Source organism: Canis lupus, chromosome 9 (genome assembly GCF_011100685.1).
Source record: "Canis lupus familiaris isolate Mischka breed German Shepherd chromosome 9, alternate assembly UU_Cfam_GSD_1.0, whole genome shotgun sequence".
Classification (NCBI taxonomy): Eukaryota; Metazoa; Chordata; class Mammalia; order Carnivora; family Canidae; genus Canis; species Canis lupus.
The window spans coordinates 50318758-50332895 of NC_049230.1; the positions used below are offsets into that span (position 1 = coordinate 50318758).

General features: G+C 59.1%; 1 protein-coding gene and 1 long non-coding RNA gene across 3 annotated transcripts in view; one reads left to right on the plus strand and one right to left on the minus strand.

Moving 5' to 3' along the window:
* VAV2 (vav guanine nucleotide exchange factor 2) overlaps positions 1 to 437 on the minus strand; it is a 160295-nt gene extending 159858 nt beyond the window's left edge. Inside the window, 1 exon segment of the mRNA XM_038548841.1 lies at positions 209 to 437. Coding sequence (XP_038404769.1) covers positions 209 to 412 — 204 coding nt within the window. The 5' untranslated portion in view covers positions 413 to 437.
* A 909-nt stretch (positions 438 to 1346) lies between these two features.
* Positions 1347 to 3925, plus strand: LOC102156402. 2 transcript variants are annotated; one of them, XR_005364816.1, is made up of 2 exons: positions 1347 to 1547; positions 2603 to 3925. It is a non-coding gene; the product is annotated as an uncharacterized LOC102156402 (long non-coding RNA). The 2 variants fall into 2 exon arrangements; XR_005364817.1 differs by lacking the exon at positions 1347 to 1547 and adding an exon at positions 1599 to 1995.
* The last annotated feature ends 10213 nt before the right edge of the window (positions 3926 to 14138 follow it).

Genomic DNA, 14138 nt, shown 5'->3' on the forward strand with positions numbered 1-14138 from the left:
CCGACGAGGCCCCCGGGCCGTGGGGGACGCCCCGAGGCCGGAGGGGTCGGCGGGGGCGCAGGCCGGCCCGGGGCTTCCCGGCGGCGCGGCCCGAGCCCGGGGACTCTGGTGGCGGCGCCGCCCCGGGGCGCCCCCCCGCCCGCGCCGCCCGCGCCCGGCCCCGGCCCCGGCCCCGGCCCCGGCCCCGGCCCCGGCCCCGGACCCCCACCTGGGACATCTGCGGCCGGAAGTTGATGTCCTTGAGGTCGATGGAGCCGGGGGAGAGGTTGTGCAGCAGCTGGCACAGGAGGACGCCGTCGCGCAGCGCCTGCGCCAGGTCGAAGACCACCGCCGAGGGCCACACCACCCGGTGGCTGGGCGGCAGGACCTTGCAGTCCACCAGCCAGCGGCCGCACTGCCGCCACTGCTCCATGGCGCCCGCTCAGCGCAGCGCGCGGCCCGGAGTGCGGCGGCCGCGGGGCATCCCGCCCGCGCAGGGGTCCGGGGGCCGGGGCCGGGGCCGGGGCCGGGGCCGCGGCGGGGGCCGGGGGGCGGGGCCTCGCGCGGGCGGCCGGGGTCCCCGCTGCGCCCCCGCGCCCTGCTCCGCCTCCCGCTCGGGCTCCGCGCCCACGTGCGGCCGCGGGGAGGGCGCCCACGGCGAGGGACCCCCTCACGCACACGGGCGGCCCCGGGCCCCGCGCGCTCCCCGCCGCCCGCCGCCGCCGCGCCCCGCTCTCCGCCCCTCCGGGCGCCGCATGCTGTGCCCGGGGCGCCCCGGGGCCGCCGCCGCTCCGGCCCCGCCCGAGACAAAGGGCCGGTGGGTCGCTCGCTCGCCCGCCCGCGCGTCCGGGGCCTGGGGCCGCCCGCGCCGCCGCCGCTTTGTTCGGCCGCCTTCGGCCGCGGGCTCCGGGCTCCGGGCTGCGCGCTCGGCGCTCAGGACGCGGCGGCTCCCGGGCGGCTCGGGCGGCTCTGGGGCGCGGGGGCGCGGGGCGCGGGGGCGCGGCCACGGCGGGGCGGGGCGGGGCGGGGCGGGGCGGGCGCGCGGGCCTGGCGCCGCCCCCCCCGCCCCCCCACTTCCTGCCCCGCCGCCCGCCAAAGTTGCGGAGGGCGGGGGCTGCGGCTCCGCCCCGGCCCGCCCGCCCCGCCCGCCCCGCCCGCCCTGCCCGCGGGGCGCCGGGACCTTTGGGGGCGACCTGACCTCGCCGGCTCCCGCGGCCCTCCGCTTGGTGGTGGCGACCAGGCGGCGGTCCCCGTCGCGCCGGGCGCCTGCCCACGGCCCTTCGGCGAGGACAGACCCGGGACGGGGCGCCGCCTGGGCCGAGCCCCCCGCGCCCCCTCGGCCCACGGAGTCGTCCCCGAGGGATACCTCGAGGCCGGAGGCGCACGCGGGCCGGGGATGCGCCCAGAGCCCCCTCCCATCCTCTGCCTTGGCCGGACCGAAGGCGGCCCCCCCCCACCCCCGACCCCGCACGAGGCCCGGATTCCCCCACTTTGTGACCCAGAGGCCCGGCCGCTCGCAGCTGCCCGGAGGGCAGATCCTGGCGTCCGAGATGGAAGATGTGAGATAAGTGAGTGAGAGGGAGGCTTGGTCTCGGGGCCAGAGCTGCCTGGGCCCTGGGTCCCGCCGGCCACGGGCTGTCCGCAGGTCCGCGCCCGGCCCTGAACGCCTCCCCGAGCCACGCCCTGGGCGGGCGCCGTGTTTTCAGCAGCCGGCCTCCCTAGACGGCGGGCGACCAAGGCGGCGGCGGCGGCGCGGCTCTAGGGCACGAGGAGCCAACCTGGCAACGAGATGATGTGGATCCTGGCTCAGTTCAGGAGCCTGGGTTCTCATCACGGATGTGCTGGGCCACCCTGGGCAAGGCACGCCCCACCCTGAGACTCTAGGCCCCCACGGGGTGGGGTGTGCAATCCCTGAGAGGCCACCCACTCTGGACACCCGCTGAATTCCGGACCTGTGTGCACTGGGGCAGCACAGCGGCCCAGCCCCTCCCCCCTGGATGCCACCCCGTCCTCATTGTGAGTGTGGAGAGGATCCCCTGGGGCCTACTGCAGAGATCAAACCTGGCCCTTCCCCCTACTGAAGAGGAAGCCTGGGGGAGGGGGGTCCAGGCTCCCTGCGAGCCCACAAGAAAAGCAGGGGAGGAGCCAGCCTCCTGGGCGCACCCCAGGCCCAGGCCCGGTGAGGAGTGGCCATAGCAGGAATAAACTCTGGCCGATGGCCAGGGAGCTCCCAGCTACCCTCCAGGGGTCCTTCCTTTGAGGAACCCTCTCCGGAAGGAACCTGCCCCAGAGGGGTGTGAGGGAGCCTGTTTGGTCGGAGGAGGCAAAACCAGGGAATCCCTCCAGCATCACCCCGAGAAACTGAACCCCAGGGAAGTAGTCTGAACCCCAGGCCCTCCAGCGCCCGCTCTGAGAGCCTGTGCAGGCACCTTCCCTTGCGGCGCCCCCTCCTCCTCTGTAGAAGGGGGACCCCAGCACTGCAGCCCCCTTGTTTGTGAGGGGCCAACAGGACATCATGGAGAGTTTTTGCGCAGGGCCTAGGGCAGAATGGGGCTCCCGCGGTCCTTCCCCCGGGGTGCCCTATTCATTCTGCCCCCTTAATGCCAGTATCTCTCTCCCACAGGTAATTTAAGAAAGGGGCCTCTGTCCTCACCGCCCTTCATGGCCTTCCTGCCTGGGCAGAGACCCAACCAAGATGATGAGCCGGGGACTGGGACACAGGCGCTGGAGGGTGACCGTGCGCACAGGCGTCTGCTGCCCCCTGGCGGGCACAGAGGACACTATCGCCACCTGGCTGCCCCGCCGGACCGGGAGGCTTGGGAATGGTCACATCCAGAGACACCTGGCTGCTGTGCGGTCCTGAGCTAGTCACACCCCACACACACGTTCCCAGCTTCCCATGTTGGACACTGGGGACATGTGTATGTCACAGCGTCCTTAGGAGGCTCTGCAGACAGGCTGGATAGGGATGGGTGGATGGATGGAAACTTGGCGGAGACTCTCTCCCCTGACGCTTGGTGTGGGTGACGAGTCTAGGGTCACCCTAGACCATACCAACTCAAAGCATGGGCCAGAAAGAGGGGGCATTTGTGCAGAAAACCTTCCTGCAATGCTCATGCGCTGGGACTCAGAGCTGGTTGCCAGGTCTGCCTGTAGCACACCTGGAGGGGAGGGGACAGCTCCCGTCACATCCTATGGAGGACATGGTGCCCTGGAGACGCGCTCACAGACAAGGAAATGGTCCCCTCGAAGCTGCACCTCCATTTGGCCTGCCTTTAGCCCAGCCTGTGGTGGCTTCAGTGGGAGGGAGAGGCTCTGTGCTAAGCACCAGGGCAGCCCACAGGAGAGGCGGGGAACTGGGCCCCCAGTCTGGAGGGCAAGCATTGCCATTACTGGCCACATACCCTAAAGTGGCAAAGGAGGGTCACAGTGCTCTCTCCCCACCTCACCCACACACCATTCCCACCCCCACCCCCGCCCCAGCCTATTTTTTGGCAGCCAGCAAGGACTCAGTGGAACTTGGGTGAGACCCTGTCACTCTCCTGGGCAAAGAGGGGCCCTTTGATTTACACCTCATTGGAGGTAAAAGCAAATTCCTTCCCTAGAAAATCCCCCATGATATGCCCCCTCCCAGGATGACTTCATTTCCTACAGCTCTCCTAGCGGGCTCACCCAGCATGCTGCTACCCCAGGGCCTTTCCACTGGCCATCTCTCTGCCTGGGACTCCTGCCCTCACATCCTCTGCTGACCCTCTCCTCCATACCTGACTTGCTTAGTCTCATCCCTCTAGACCATGTCAGCTCTGGGGCAGCAGGGACCACTCTGTCCTGTCCTCGGTTCACACCCAGCACTGCAGACGGCTCAGCCTGTGGTAGCGGCTAACAACAACAACAACAAAAAGTTATTGAACGAAGCACCAAATGAATAAACCAACAACTTGGCCAAGCACTGCGACTCTGATTTTAAAAGCCAATATACTCTCTCACGGGAGTCACGGACGTGGGGCAAACTGCGCCATCCATTGAGTGATCTGCAGCCTATTCCAGCAATGTCTACGACGACCTTTTTTTTCTTTTTTTAATTTTTATTTATTTACTCATGAGAGAGAGAGAGAGAGGCAGAGGGAGAAGCAGGCTGACCTGGGAGCCTGGCTCTGCAGGGAGCCTGACCTGGGACTCGATCCCAGGTCTCCAGGATCAGGCCCTGGGCTGAAGATGGCGCTAAACCGCTGAGCCACCCGGGCTGCCCTACGGCGACCTTTAACATCATTATGTGAGTGGGTAACATCATGCTCCCTGAGACTGCACGGGCACGGCACATTGCCACTCAGCTGGGTCTATGCTAACAGTACCCCTGATTGTACCGGACGCCCCCATATCCTGAGTGCCACAAGGGCTGCGGGTGCTCACCTCACCTCCCTGAAGCCTCATACAGCGGCCGCTGTCGTCCTGGGTGGCTAAATGCAGAAGGAGCTGCTCATGTCGCCCAGCAATGCGTGAGGCAGCCAAGTCCCAGTGCCAGGCCGCCCCAGCACCCAAATATTGCTGTTGAAAGCAGTTTCCATGCCTGGGACTCTGCTGTTCCTTGACAAGCTCATTTGGGTGGGTGGGTGACAAGGGAGAAGCGAAAACTCTGTGGAGTCTATGACATGTAGATACTGACTCAGCAGCAGAGCGCAGCACTTTGAAAGGCATTCACACACGTGCACACGTGCTCACACGCATGCACACACACACACCCCATGGCAGAAATTGGGGAGGTCGCACAGCAGGAGCGGAGAGCTGGCTGGAAGGTGGCTGTGGGGGAGACTCCCTGTGTCCGCTGAAGTGGGGGGAGCACGTGGGAGTGCTTCCTCCCTGGTGGCTGTGGGATCCCTGGGCATCCCCAAGAGGAGGCCGCCGGGGGGAGGGTGAGCCTGGGCTTCCCACGTCTGCTCCTCTCCCTGGACATGACTCATGCAGGGAAGGACTGTCCAGCTCCTGCTTAGGGGCCTGCAGGCCCTGCACTCATGCACCTCATGCACCTACGCCCTGGCAGGGGGGCACTCATATTACATCTGCTTTGAAGGTGAAGCTTCACAGAGCTGAGCCACATGCCGGGTTTGAATCCTCATGTGAGTAGGGAATCTGTCTCCTGCTGTGCTTCCAGCTGAGGGCTTTGTTTTGGCTTCTGGTTGATTCATGGCTCCAGGGTGGCAGCTCAAGGCAGCTGCACTCACAGAGCTGCACTCACAGAGCCTCCCGGGCTCCTCTGGAGGCATCCTCCTCCTCCTCTGCTGGAGTCTTATTCCCGGGACAACGGAACAGCAAGGGAAGAGCTGGAGGGCTCTCTGCCTGTCCACACACCCGAGAGCTCTCCTTTCCACATCAGCCTCTGTGGAGAGGCATACGCAACCCAACAGGGGCTCTCAGCCTGATTTCCCAGCCAACACCCAGAGCTGCTGCAGGGTCCCCGCCTCTCTCCTCAACAGGACCAAGGCTGAGGGGACCTATTCCATAGGCAGGGGCCCAGGGACTTCTGGGATACAAGACTTCTCCGGAAGAGGCCTCTATGGAAGCTGGAGTCTGCCCACCTTCCATCCATCCATCCATCCATCCCTTCTTCCCTCTCTCCATCCCTCTACCCATCCTCCCATCCCTCCCTGTATCCCTCCATTCATCCCTCCTTCCATCCCTTTATCCCTCCCTCCATCCTTCTATCCATCCCTCCATCCTTCCATTCCTCCCTCTGTCCCCCTCCATCCCTTTATCCCTCTCTCCATCTTTCCATCCCTCCCTCCATCCTTCCATCCCTCCCTCTATCCCACTCCATCCCTTTATCCCTCCCTCCATCCTTCCATCCCTCCATTTATCTTCTCTCCATCCTTCCATCCCTCCCTCTATCCCCCTTCATCCCTTTACCCTCTCTCCATCCTTCCATCCATCCCTCCATCCTTCCATCCATCCCTCCATCCTTGCATTATCCCTCTATCCCTCCCTCCATCCCTCCACTCATCCCTCCATCCATCTCTCCTTCTGTCCCTCCACCTCTCCATCACCCATCCCTCCCACAACCTCCTTCCAGGAGGTTTTATTCATGGAGGAAAGGGAAGTGAATATTCTGACTCTGCCCGACATGACTGGGTGAAGGAGTTATTCTTGTGTCCAAAGCACATGAACACACACGTTTTGCAAATTCCATTTGTAGCTACATCATGCAAATTCAGCTGTCACCATTTCCTGGGAAAGTATAGGTGTAGAAAAAGACCATCTGGTCCGCCATGGACTCAGATTACACCCCACTGGGTTGTTGGGTGTGGGCTTTTTTACATCATGCTTCGAAAGGCAAAATATAGACTTGTCACTGTTTATTGTTTCAACCACCAAAATCAAGTCAAATGACATGGATTGTACCCCAAGTTGATCTCTGCCATCTTACTGCCAAGTGGCTGGTCGTGTGTGGCACCTCCTGAAGACTGTTTCAGGGCAGTTTCCTTCTGGATCTTGCTTGAGCTCCCCCTCCCACTGCTCCAAGTTGCCGTGAGCTCCAGGGGCACGTTGCTTGGGGCTTTAAGGGAGGAAGAAGAGCCTCCAGGACTTACTTCATTTGTAGGCCTGAAGCCAAGAAGTAGGGATCTGGAGAGATTCTGGATTTCTGCCAGAGGCCTGGTCAGGGCACCAACACACCGCCTACAAGAAGTATGGAGGAGGCATCCAGGCCACTGGGGGAAAGACCCGGGCCCCATGCAGATGGCTTATGGCACCTAAGGGCTGACCTCGGGGTGCCTGCCACCTCTGAACATGCCCCTCAGCAGGCTTGGCTGCGACACTCCAGCCCAGTTCAAAGTCCCCCGGCTCTTACTGGTGTTCCGAGCTGCCCTTCCACCTGAGCAGGACGCAGCCCTGTCCCGGGCCCTTCAGGAGCTCCTGCAGCCCTGCCACCTCATGGGAAATAAGCACAGCCAAGGGGAGGTGGCTGCTAGCCCCCAGCGTAGACCCCACTGTAGACCACAGCACAAGTGCTCCGATTCCTAGAGCATTCCCAAAGACAGCCCGCGCCCAGCAGCTGTCATCCCGGCCAGTACCCTGCCTAGCCCAGACCTGGCAGCCACTAATCTACATCCAGCTCCACGGCTTCGCCCCTGCTGTGCATCTCGTTTCAGCGGAAGCAGCACACACAGCCCTTGTGTCCAGCTTCTCCTGCTCAGCAGAATGTCAGGGCTCCTGGGGCTGGGGCTGGTGTCGGTGAGAGCTTCAGGCCTTCCTACACTTGAGTATCAGCTCGCCGTAAGTCGAATCTTTTTTAATAAAACATTTTCTTGGGACCTGTAGGTAGCTCAGAGGTTGAGTGTCTGCCTTCGGCTTAGGGTGTGATCCCAGGATCCAGGATCAAGTTCTACATCAGGCTCCCTGCAGGGACCCTGCTTCTCCCTCTGCCTATGTCTGTGCCTGTCTCTTATGAATAAATAAATAAAATCTTTAAAAAAATAAAATAGGGGCAGCCTGGGTGGCTCAGCGGTTTAGCACCGCCTTCAGCCAGGGTGTGATCCTGGAGACCCGGGGTCGAGTCCCTCATCGGGCTCCCTGCATGGAGCCTGCTTCTCCCTCTGTGTCTCTGCCTCTCTCTCTCTGTGTGTGTCTCTCATGAATGAATAAATAAAATCTTTTAAAAATAAAAAATAACTAAATAAAATAAAAAATAAAACATTTTCTTGAATCCAGATGTATCTGAAATATTATCACTTTGACACACAATCAACCCAAAAGTGTATGAAGACTTTTGCACGCGGAAGTCTTCGAGCTCCTAGGGTGTATGTGTCCTTTGCCGCACGTGTCGACTCCAACACCCCACCGTCCCCAGAAAGCCCATGGTTGGGAGAGTCGATTCACTCACCCAAACATACTTACAGATTTGCCAAAAACCAAACTGAGCACCCCACCCTAAGTCCATTACAATGCCACACCAGTGAACGTTCTGCTCCTGGCAGAAGGAGCCACAGGGAAGAGGACGAGGCCATGTGTGGCTCGTGGCTGCCCCTCATTGGGAGCGAGGGGGTCTGTGTGGAGCCCGGCCCCATGCCCCCCCCAGGGGTGACACTGCAGGGGTCGAGTCTTTTGTCTTCTCCCCTGTGAAGTGGGCTTCGTGAGACGCCCCCCGGGGTGGGGGGTTCTCCAGGGTGGGGGGCTGGTCCCCACCATGTCAGTGCATGCAAGGATGGGAGACTCTTGATCATCTTGGAACCGGGCAGGTGTTGTCTATCCCTGGGAGACTCAGCACAAAAGCGGGGCTCCGGTGCATGTGCTAGGAGCTGGGCATCACGCCTCCCCAAGGCTTGACCACATCCTTCCGGTCTGTCTTCCGCACCTGACCCCCACAGACCCCCCCACTCCCCCCTCAGTGGGAGAGACCCTTCCAAGCCGTGAGGCTGACCACGTTCCCGACTCCTCAAAGCCCACCCTGTGTCCACACAAAAACTCACATACCCGTGTGCATAGCAGCACCACTGATAGTCACCAAGAGGTAGACACACTCTGCATGGCCATTGGCAGATGAACAGCTAATGCACGTTGCACTTCCACACTGTGGAGTGTTATCCAGCCCTGAAAAAGGAGTGAAGTCCTTTTTTCTTTTTTAAGATTTTATTTATTTATTTGAAAGAGAGAGAGAGCATGAGTGGTAGGAGGAGCACTGGGAGAAGCAGACGCCCCGCTGAGCAGGGAGCCCGACGTGGGGCTCGATCTCAGGACCCTGAGACCGGGACCCGAGCCAAAGGCAGACACTTCACCGACAGAGCCCCCCAGGTGTCCCAAGGGGTGAGGTTCTGACACCCACTACAACATGGACCAACTTCTGGAACCTCATGCTAAGTGCAAAAAGCCAGACACCAACGGTCACATATTTTATGACTCCATGTGTAGGAAGTGCCCTGAGTCTGTAACTGTGCAGATAGATCCAGAGGGAGTGGAAGTTGGTCAGGGGCCATCTGGGGCTGGGGCTACACGGGGGAAACGCCGTGACTGCTTGTAGTCCAGGGTCTCTTTGAGCGATGATGGCAATGTTCTAGAATTGATGGGGTGGTGGTTGCATGACTCTGAGAGAAGACTAAGGCTATTACACTGTGCCCTTTAAATGAGGGGGGGGGGGGGTCATACAGAATTGTATCTCAATAAAGTTATTGTACTTGAAGACAAACAAAAAGTGTCCTTGGCTCCCACTGCCTTCTGAGCACAGCCAGCCTCATGGGCATGATTTTCTAGGCCCCATGTCCCCATCAGAGCCTCTCGATCTAATTAGTGGCCCCTCCTAGCCAGCCCCCCAAACCCCAGCCCCAGTCTTCAGGGTTCTCCAATTTTGACCTGCATGTCCCACCCCCACCCCACCTCTGAGCTGTCTCCAGGCCACCCAGGACTCGTGTTCTTCCTAAAACCATCTCTTCCCTCAGGGACCATCTCCTGAATCCCCAGTGCCCCTTCGATGCTTTGCTTAGAGACATCAACCTGGGTGTGGGTGGACTGTGGGATCCTCTGGGCCTTGCCTGTGGGCTCACTTCTTTCATGCTCCTCCCAGTACCCAGCACAGTGCCTGGCATGAATTCATTCCTTCATCCATCTACCCACCATCCATCCACCCACCCACCCTCCCACCATCCCTCTATTCCTCCACCCTTGCATCCACCCACCCACCCACCCTCCATGCATCCAACCATCCACCCACTCTCCACCCACCATCCACCGACTCTCCACCCACCCGCCCGTGCATCCATTCACCGTCTACCCACTCACTCACCATCCATCTACCCACCCACTCTCTCATTCACCATGCACCCATTCATCCACCTATCTACCTACCCATCTATCCCTCCTCTCACCCACTATCCAGCCATTCATCAACCATCTACCCACCCATCCATCCATCCATCCAGAAAACAATTCCTGAGTATCCACCCTGCTCGTGCCTTGTTCCCAGTGGGAGGACATGCTGGTCCAAGATTAACACAGGAGGGCTGTGGGAGGGAGGTCTCAGGAAGCCCACTTGCTTCCTAGAGAGGTTCCAGGGGATCTCTGGACAGAGCTTAGCCCCCTGCAGACATCCTGAGCCCCCACCCACCCCCAACATACACTCCTGCTCTTCATCCTGGTGGGATGTGGTGCCTGTCCCAGTCTTAGGTGAGGTCCCCGAGACTGAGTGACCTTGAAGGTCACCACCTGCCAGGATGGGCCTTCACAGGTCTCTTGGCTCCATCTAACAGAGAAAGACAATGGTCCAGGATGGCAGCTTCCACTGGGCAAGGGAGGCCGGGCTCCACCAGGGCAAGAGAAGGCTGTGGAGCCTGAGGCTTGGAGTCCCTAGGGTAGACCACCCTCTCCACCGCCCTCTCCAAGATCTCACCTCTCTGGCTTTTCATAAGTACTTGGGCTGATCCCCAAAGGGCTGGGCTCCCTCAGAGACAAGAAGTTTCCAGAGTCACACCCAGCCATGTTCTGTGCCCTTGGCCAAGAGATTTGAGACTCTGAGACTCAGTCTTCTCATCTGTGAAATAGTCACAACAGCACCCAGGTCAGAGGCTGCAGAGTCAGTGGGATGGCCTTCAGCACAACACTGGGGACAGGCCTGGGGCTGGTGAGGGGGTGGGGGGGCCCCAGCATTTACAAGGGGGTGCTGCTGGTGTCAGTCAGCCAGCCAGGCCAGGGGACAGCAGAGGCGGGATGCCCAGCCCCAGCAGCCACCTGCCACTTCTATCACCGAGGCTCAGAGGCTGGCCCCACTGGCCCAGGTCCTCCCAGGCCCCACTGCCCCCACTATTGGCTCTGAGGTTCACATCCTCGGCCATAGCTGCCCAAACAGGGGTCTGTCCCCAGTAACTGCCTGTCCGTCAGCAGAGCTGAGATCTCCTCCTCTGAACTCTTTAACTCAAGCCCCACCAGGCACCTGTTGTGCAGCGTTTCTGGGGACCCAGGTTCTCTCTCTCCTGCCTCTGACCCAACGCGTCCTCTCTCTCCACCCTCTAGGGTCAAGACACAGGTCAAAGTTTTCAGTGCCCAACCTGTCCAGGCAGCACGTGACATCATGAACTGCGCTCAGCTCGGTTTCTGGGGCCCCAGATCCTTGATTTGCTTTGTGGTTGCCATCATGACAGGTCTTTGGCCGCAGCTACAGGTGCCAGCCCGGCCTGGCCCTGCTGTGCCTGGCTTCTCCCGCCATGGCCACTGAGGCACAATAGCATCTCCGAGCCTGAGCCCAGGGCCAGGAGTGGCCTGACAACTTCCTAGCCACCCCCACCTTCCTTTCATTTCAAGCAAAACAGACCTTAATGTCTGCTGTGCTCCCCCAACACCCAGGGCTTCCCTGTTCCCCACCTGCACACGTAGTACTTGGCATCTGGAGGTGTCCCAGGAAGCCAACTCTAGTGAGCCTTCTATTATGGACCGGCTTGCCTCAGCCATCTGGCAACAAGAACCCACTGCTGGCACTGAGTGCTGTACTGAGAGTCGCTGGCACAGGGTGGGGATTGCCAGAACTTTCTCTGGTGGTGAACTGGGATGACACTCTTCCATCGGTGACACCTATGGAAGAGCATGTACTGGGGGTGCAGTTGCTCAGATGCTCAACTGGTGGCAGGAGAGCAATTATTAGAACCACTGAGGTGGATGCAGGTGGCTGGGAACGCCCCAGACAAAGTTGTTGGGCAGCGGGGGCAGGCCAGCACCCACTCAAGGCCGTGTCTCAGAGCCAGAGCCGTGCTTGAAAGCACAGATGGGGAGCCTGTCGGGCCTGTAGCTGAAAGGCAGGAAAAGCGGAGGTGCTCGACGAGAGCTGAGTTTTCCAGCTCGTAAGTCTCCCGTGTCAGGAGTGGGGCCTGATTGGGAAGAGTGGGGCCAAGGGCCTCAGGAGTGGTGGCAGCTAGGGCATCCCACTGCAAACTGGCCCACCCATCCTCCCCTGGAACCTCTGGGCTGGCAGGGGTGGCCACGGCCAGTGTTGAGGGCTAGCCTCTTCCCTGCCTCCCGGGACACAGGGCACACCTCTGTTTCTAGCCCACAGCAGCCTTGGGCCAGCTGCCTGCATCTTGCACTAGCGTGTAGGAATCTTCGTTTTTTTATTTTCTTCCCTGAAAAGCCACCGTGGAAGCGTCACTCACCACGGCCATTCACTGCTTTGGAGTGTCCTTCCTTCATCCTCCAGAGCCTTTCCACAGGGCCCGGCACTCCAGGGGACCACAGGGGACAGCTTACTTAGCTGGGTGACCTCTTTGGTCCTGTTCCCTAAGACAAGCCATATCTTCATTGCTTTTAGCCACAGCCTGACCAAGTAACCCATCCTAGGTTCTCTGCATTTTCCCTGCACCAAATTCTGTCTTAGGGTTTATGGTGGGCTAAAGGGTAGACCCTTAAAAGATATGTCCACGACAAACCCCTGAAACCCCTGACCTTATTCAGAATAGGGGTCTTTGAGGGGCACCGAGGTGGTTCAGTCGGTTAAGTGTCCAACTCTTGGTTTTGGCTCAAGTCATGATCTCAGGGTGGTGGGATCGAGCCCAGTGTTGGGCCCTGTGCTGGGCATGGAGTCTGCTTAAGATTCTCTCTCTCCCTCTCCCTCTGCCCCTCCCCTGGCCCCACTTTCTCTCTCGCGCTCTCTCTCTCTCTCTGTCTCTCTAAGAAAAAAAAAAGTGGGGAGGGGGAAGTCACATGACTGCTGAGGTGGCCATCCTGGTAATGCAGTCACTGCCATGGAAGGTGGAGCATGTCGTGGCCACCAGAAGCCACGAGAGTGACGTGGAGCAAACTCTTCCCCCCAAGAGCTTCTAGACAGAGTGGGGCCCTGACAGCAGCCTGGTTTCCTACTGGCCAGGCATGGGACACCCTGAGCCTCAAACACAGAATGAATGCAACTGATCGAAAAATAGCAAATGCACTGAAATTCATGAGGTCATATGGCTATTTAAAAAACAACAACAACTGGGACTCCTGGGTGGCTCAGCGGTTGAGTGTCTGCCTTCCACTCAGGTTGTGATCCCAGGGTCCTGGAATTGAGTCCTGTATGGGGCTCCCTGCATGGAGCCTGCTTCTCCCTCTTCCTGTGTCTCTGCCTCTCTGTGTGTGTGTCTCTCATGAATAAATAAATAAAATCTTAATAAAATAAAAAAATAAAAATAAACCAACAAAAAAAAACCTGACTTTTAAAATTTCCTTTGGGGGATCCCTGGGTGGCGCAGCGGTTTGGCGCCTGCCTTTGGCCCAGGGCGCGATCCTGGAGACCCAGGATTGAATCCCACGTCGGGCTCCCGGTGCATGGAGCCTGCTTCTCCCTCTGCCTGTGTCTCTGCCTCTCTCTCTCTCTCTGTGTGACTATCATAAATAACTAAAAAAAATAAAATAAAAATAATAAAATAAAATAAAATCCCCTTTGGAAGTTGGTAAAGCACTGCCCTATTTTTCTAAAAACTGTTGGGTAAAGGGAAAGAAGAAGGCATTTAGTCTGCTTTTCCCGTGTGAACCACCTTCCAGGGGAGCCAAGCAGAGGACAAAGGAAGTTCTTCCTTATGGAAGAGTTCCAGAATCAAAGTTGGAATCAGAAAATCACCAATTTCTGATCCTTAATGAAGTAACAGTCCTAAGTCACAGTCCGTGGTGGCAGGTTCCAATTTTGCTGTGACAGACTGATGGGGACATCTGGAAGGAGGTAGACCAGGTTGCTGAGACCCAAAGTCGTAGGTGCATCTTAATATGGAAAGAGGGAGGTGCTTGGGAGGCTCAGTCAGGTGAGCGTTGGACTCTTGGTCTCTGCTCAGGTCTTGATCTCAGAGTAATGAGTTCAAGCCCCATGTTGGGCTCTACACTGGGCTTGGAAACTACTTAAAAAAGAGAGAGAGCGATTGAGCCACACAGTATGTGCCTATCCACGCATAAAGGAACCTGGTCAGGGGATGCCTGGGTGGCTCAGCAGTTGAGCATCTGCCTTTGGCTCAGGTTGTGATCCCGGGGTCCTGGGATCGAGTCCTGCATCGGGCTCCCTGCGTGGATCCTGCTTCTCCCTCTGCCTGTGTTCTCTGTCTCTCATGAATAAATAAATAAAATATTTAAAAAAAAAAAAAGAAGAAGAGGAAGAACTAAGCCTTATCTGCTCAAGGCTCCAGATCCCAGCACCGTGTTCAGAGCACACAGAGGAGAGACACATTAGT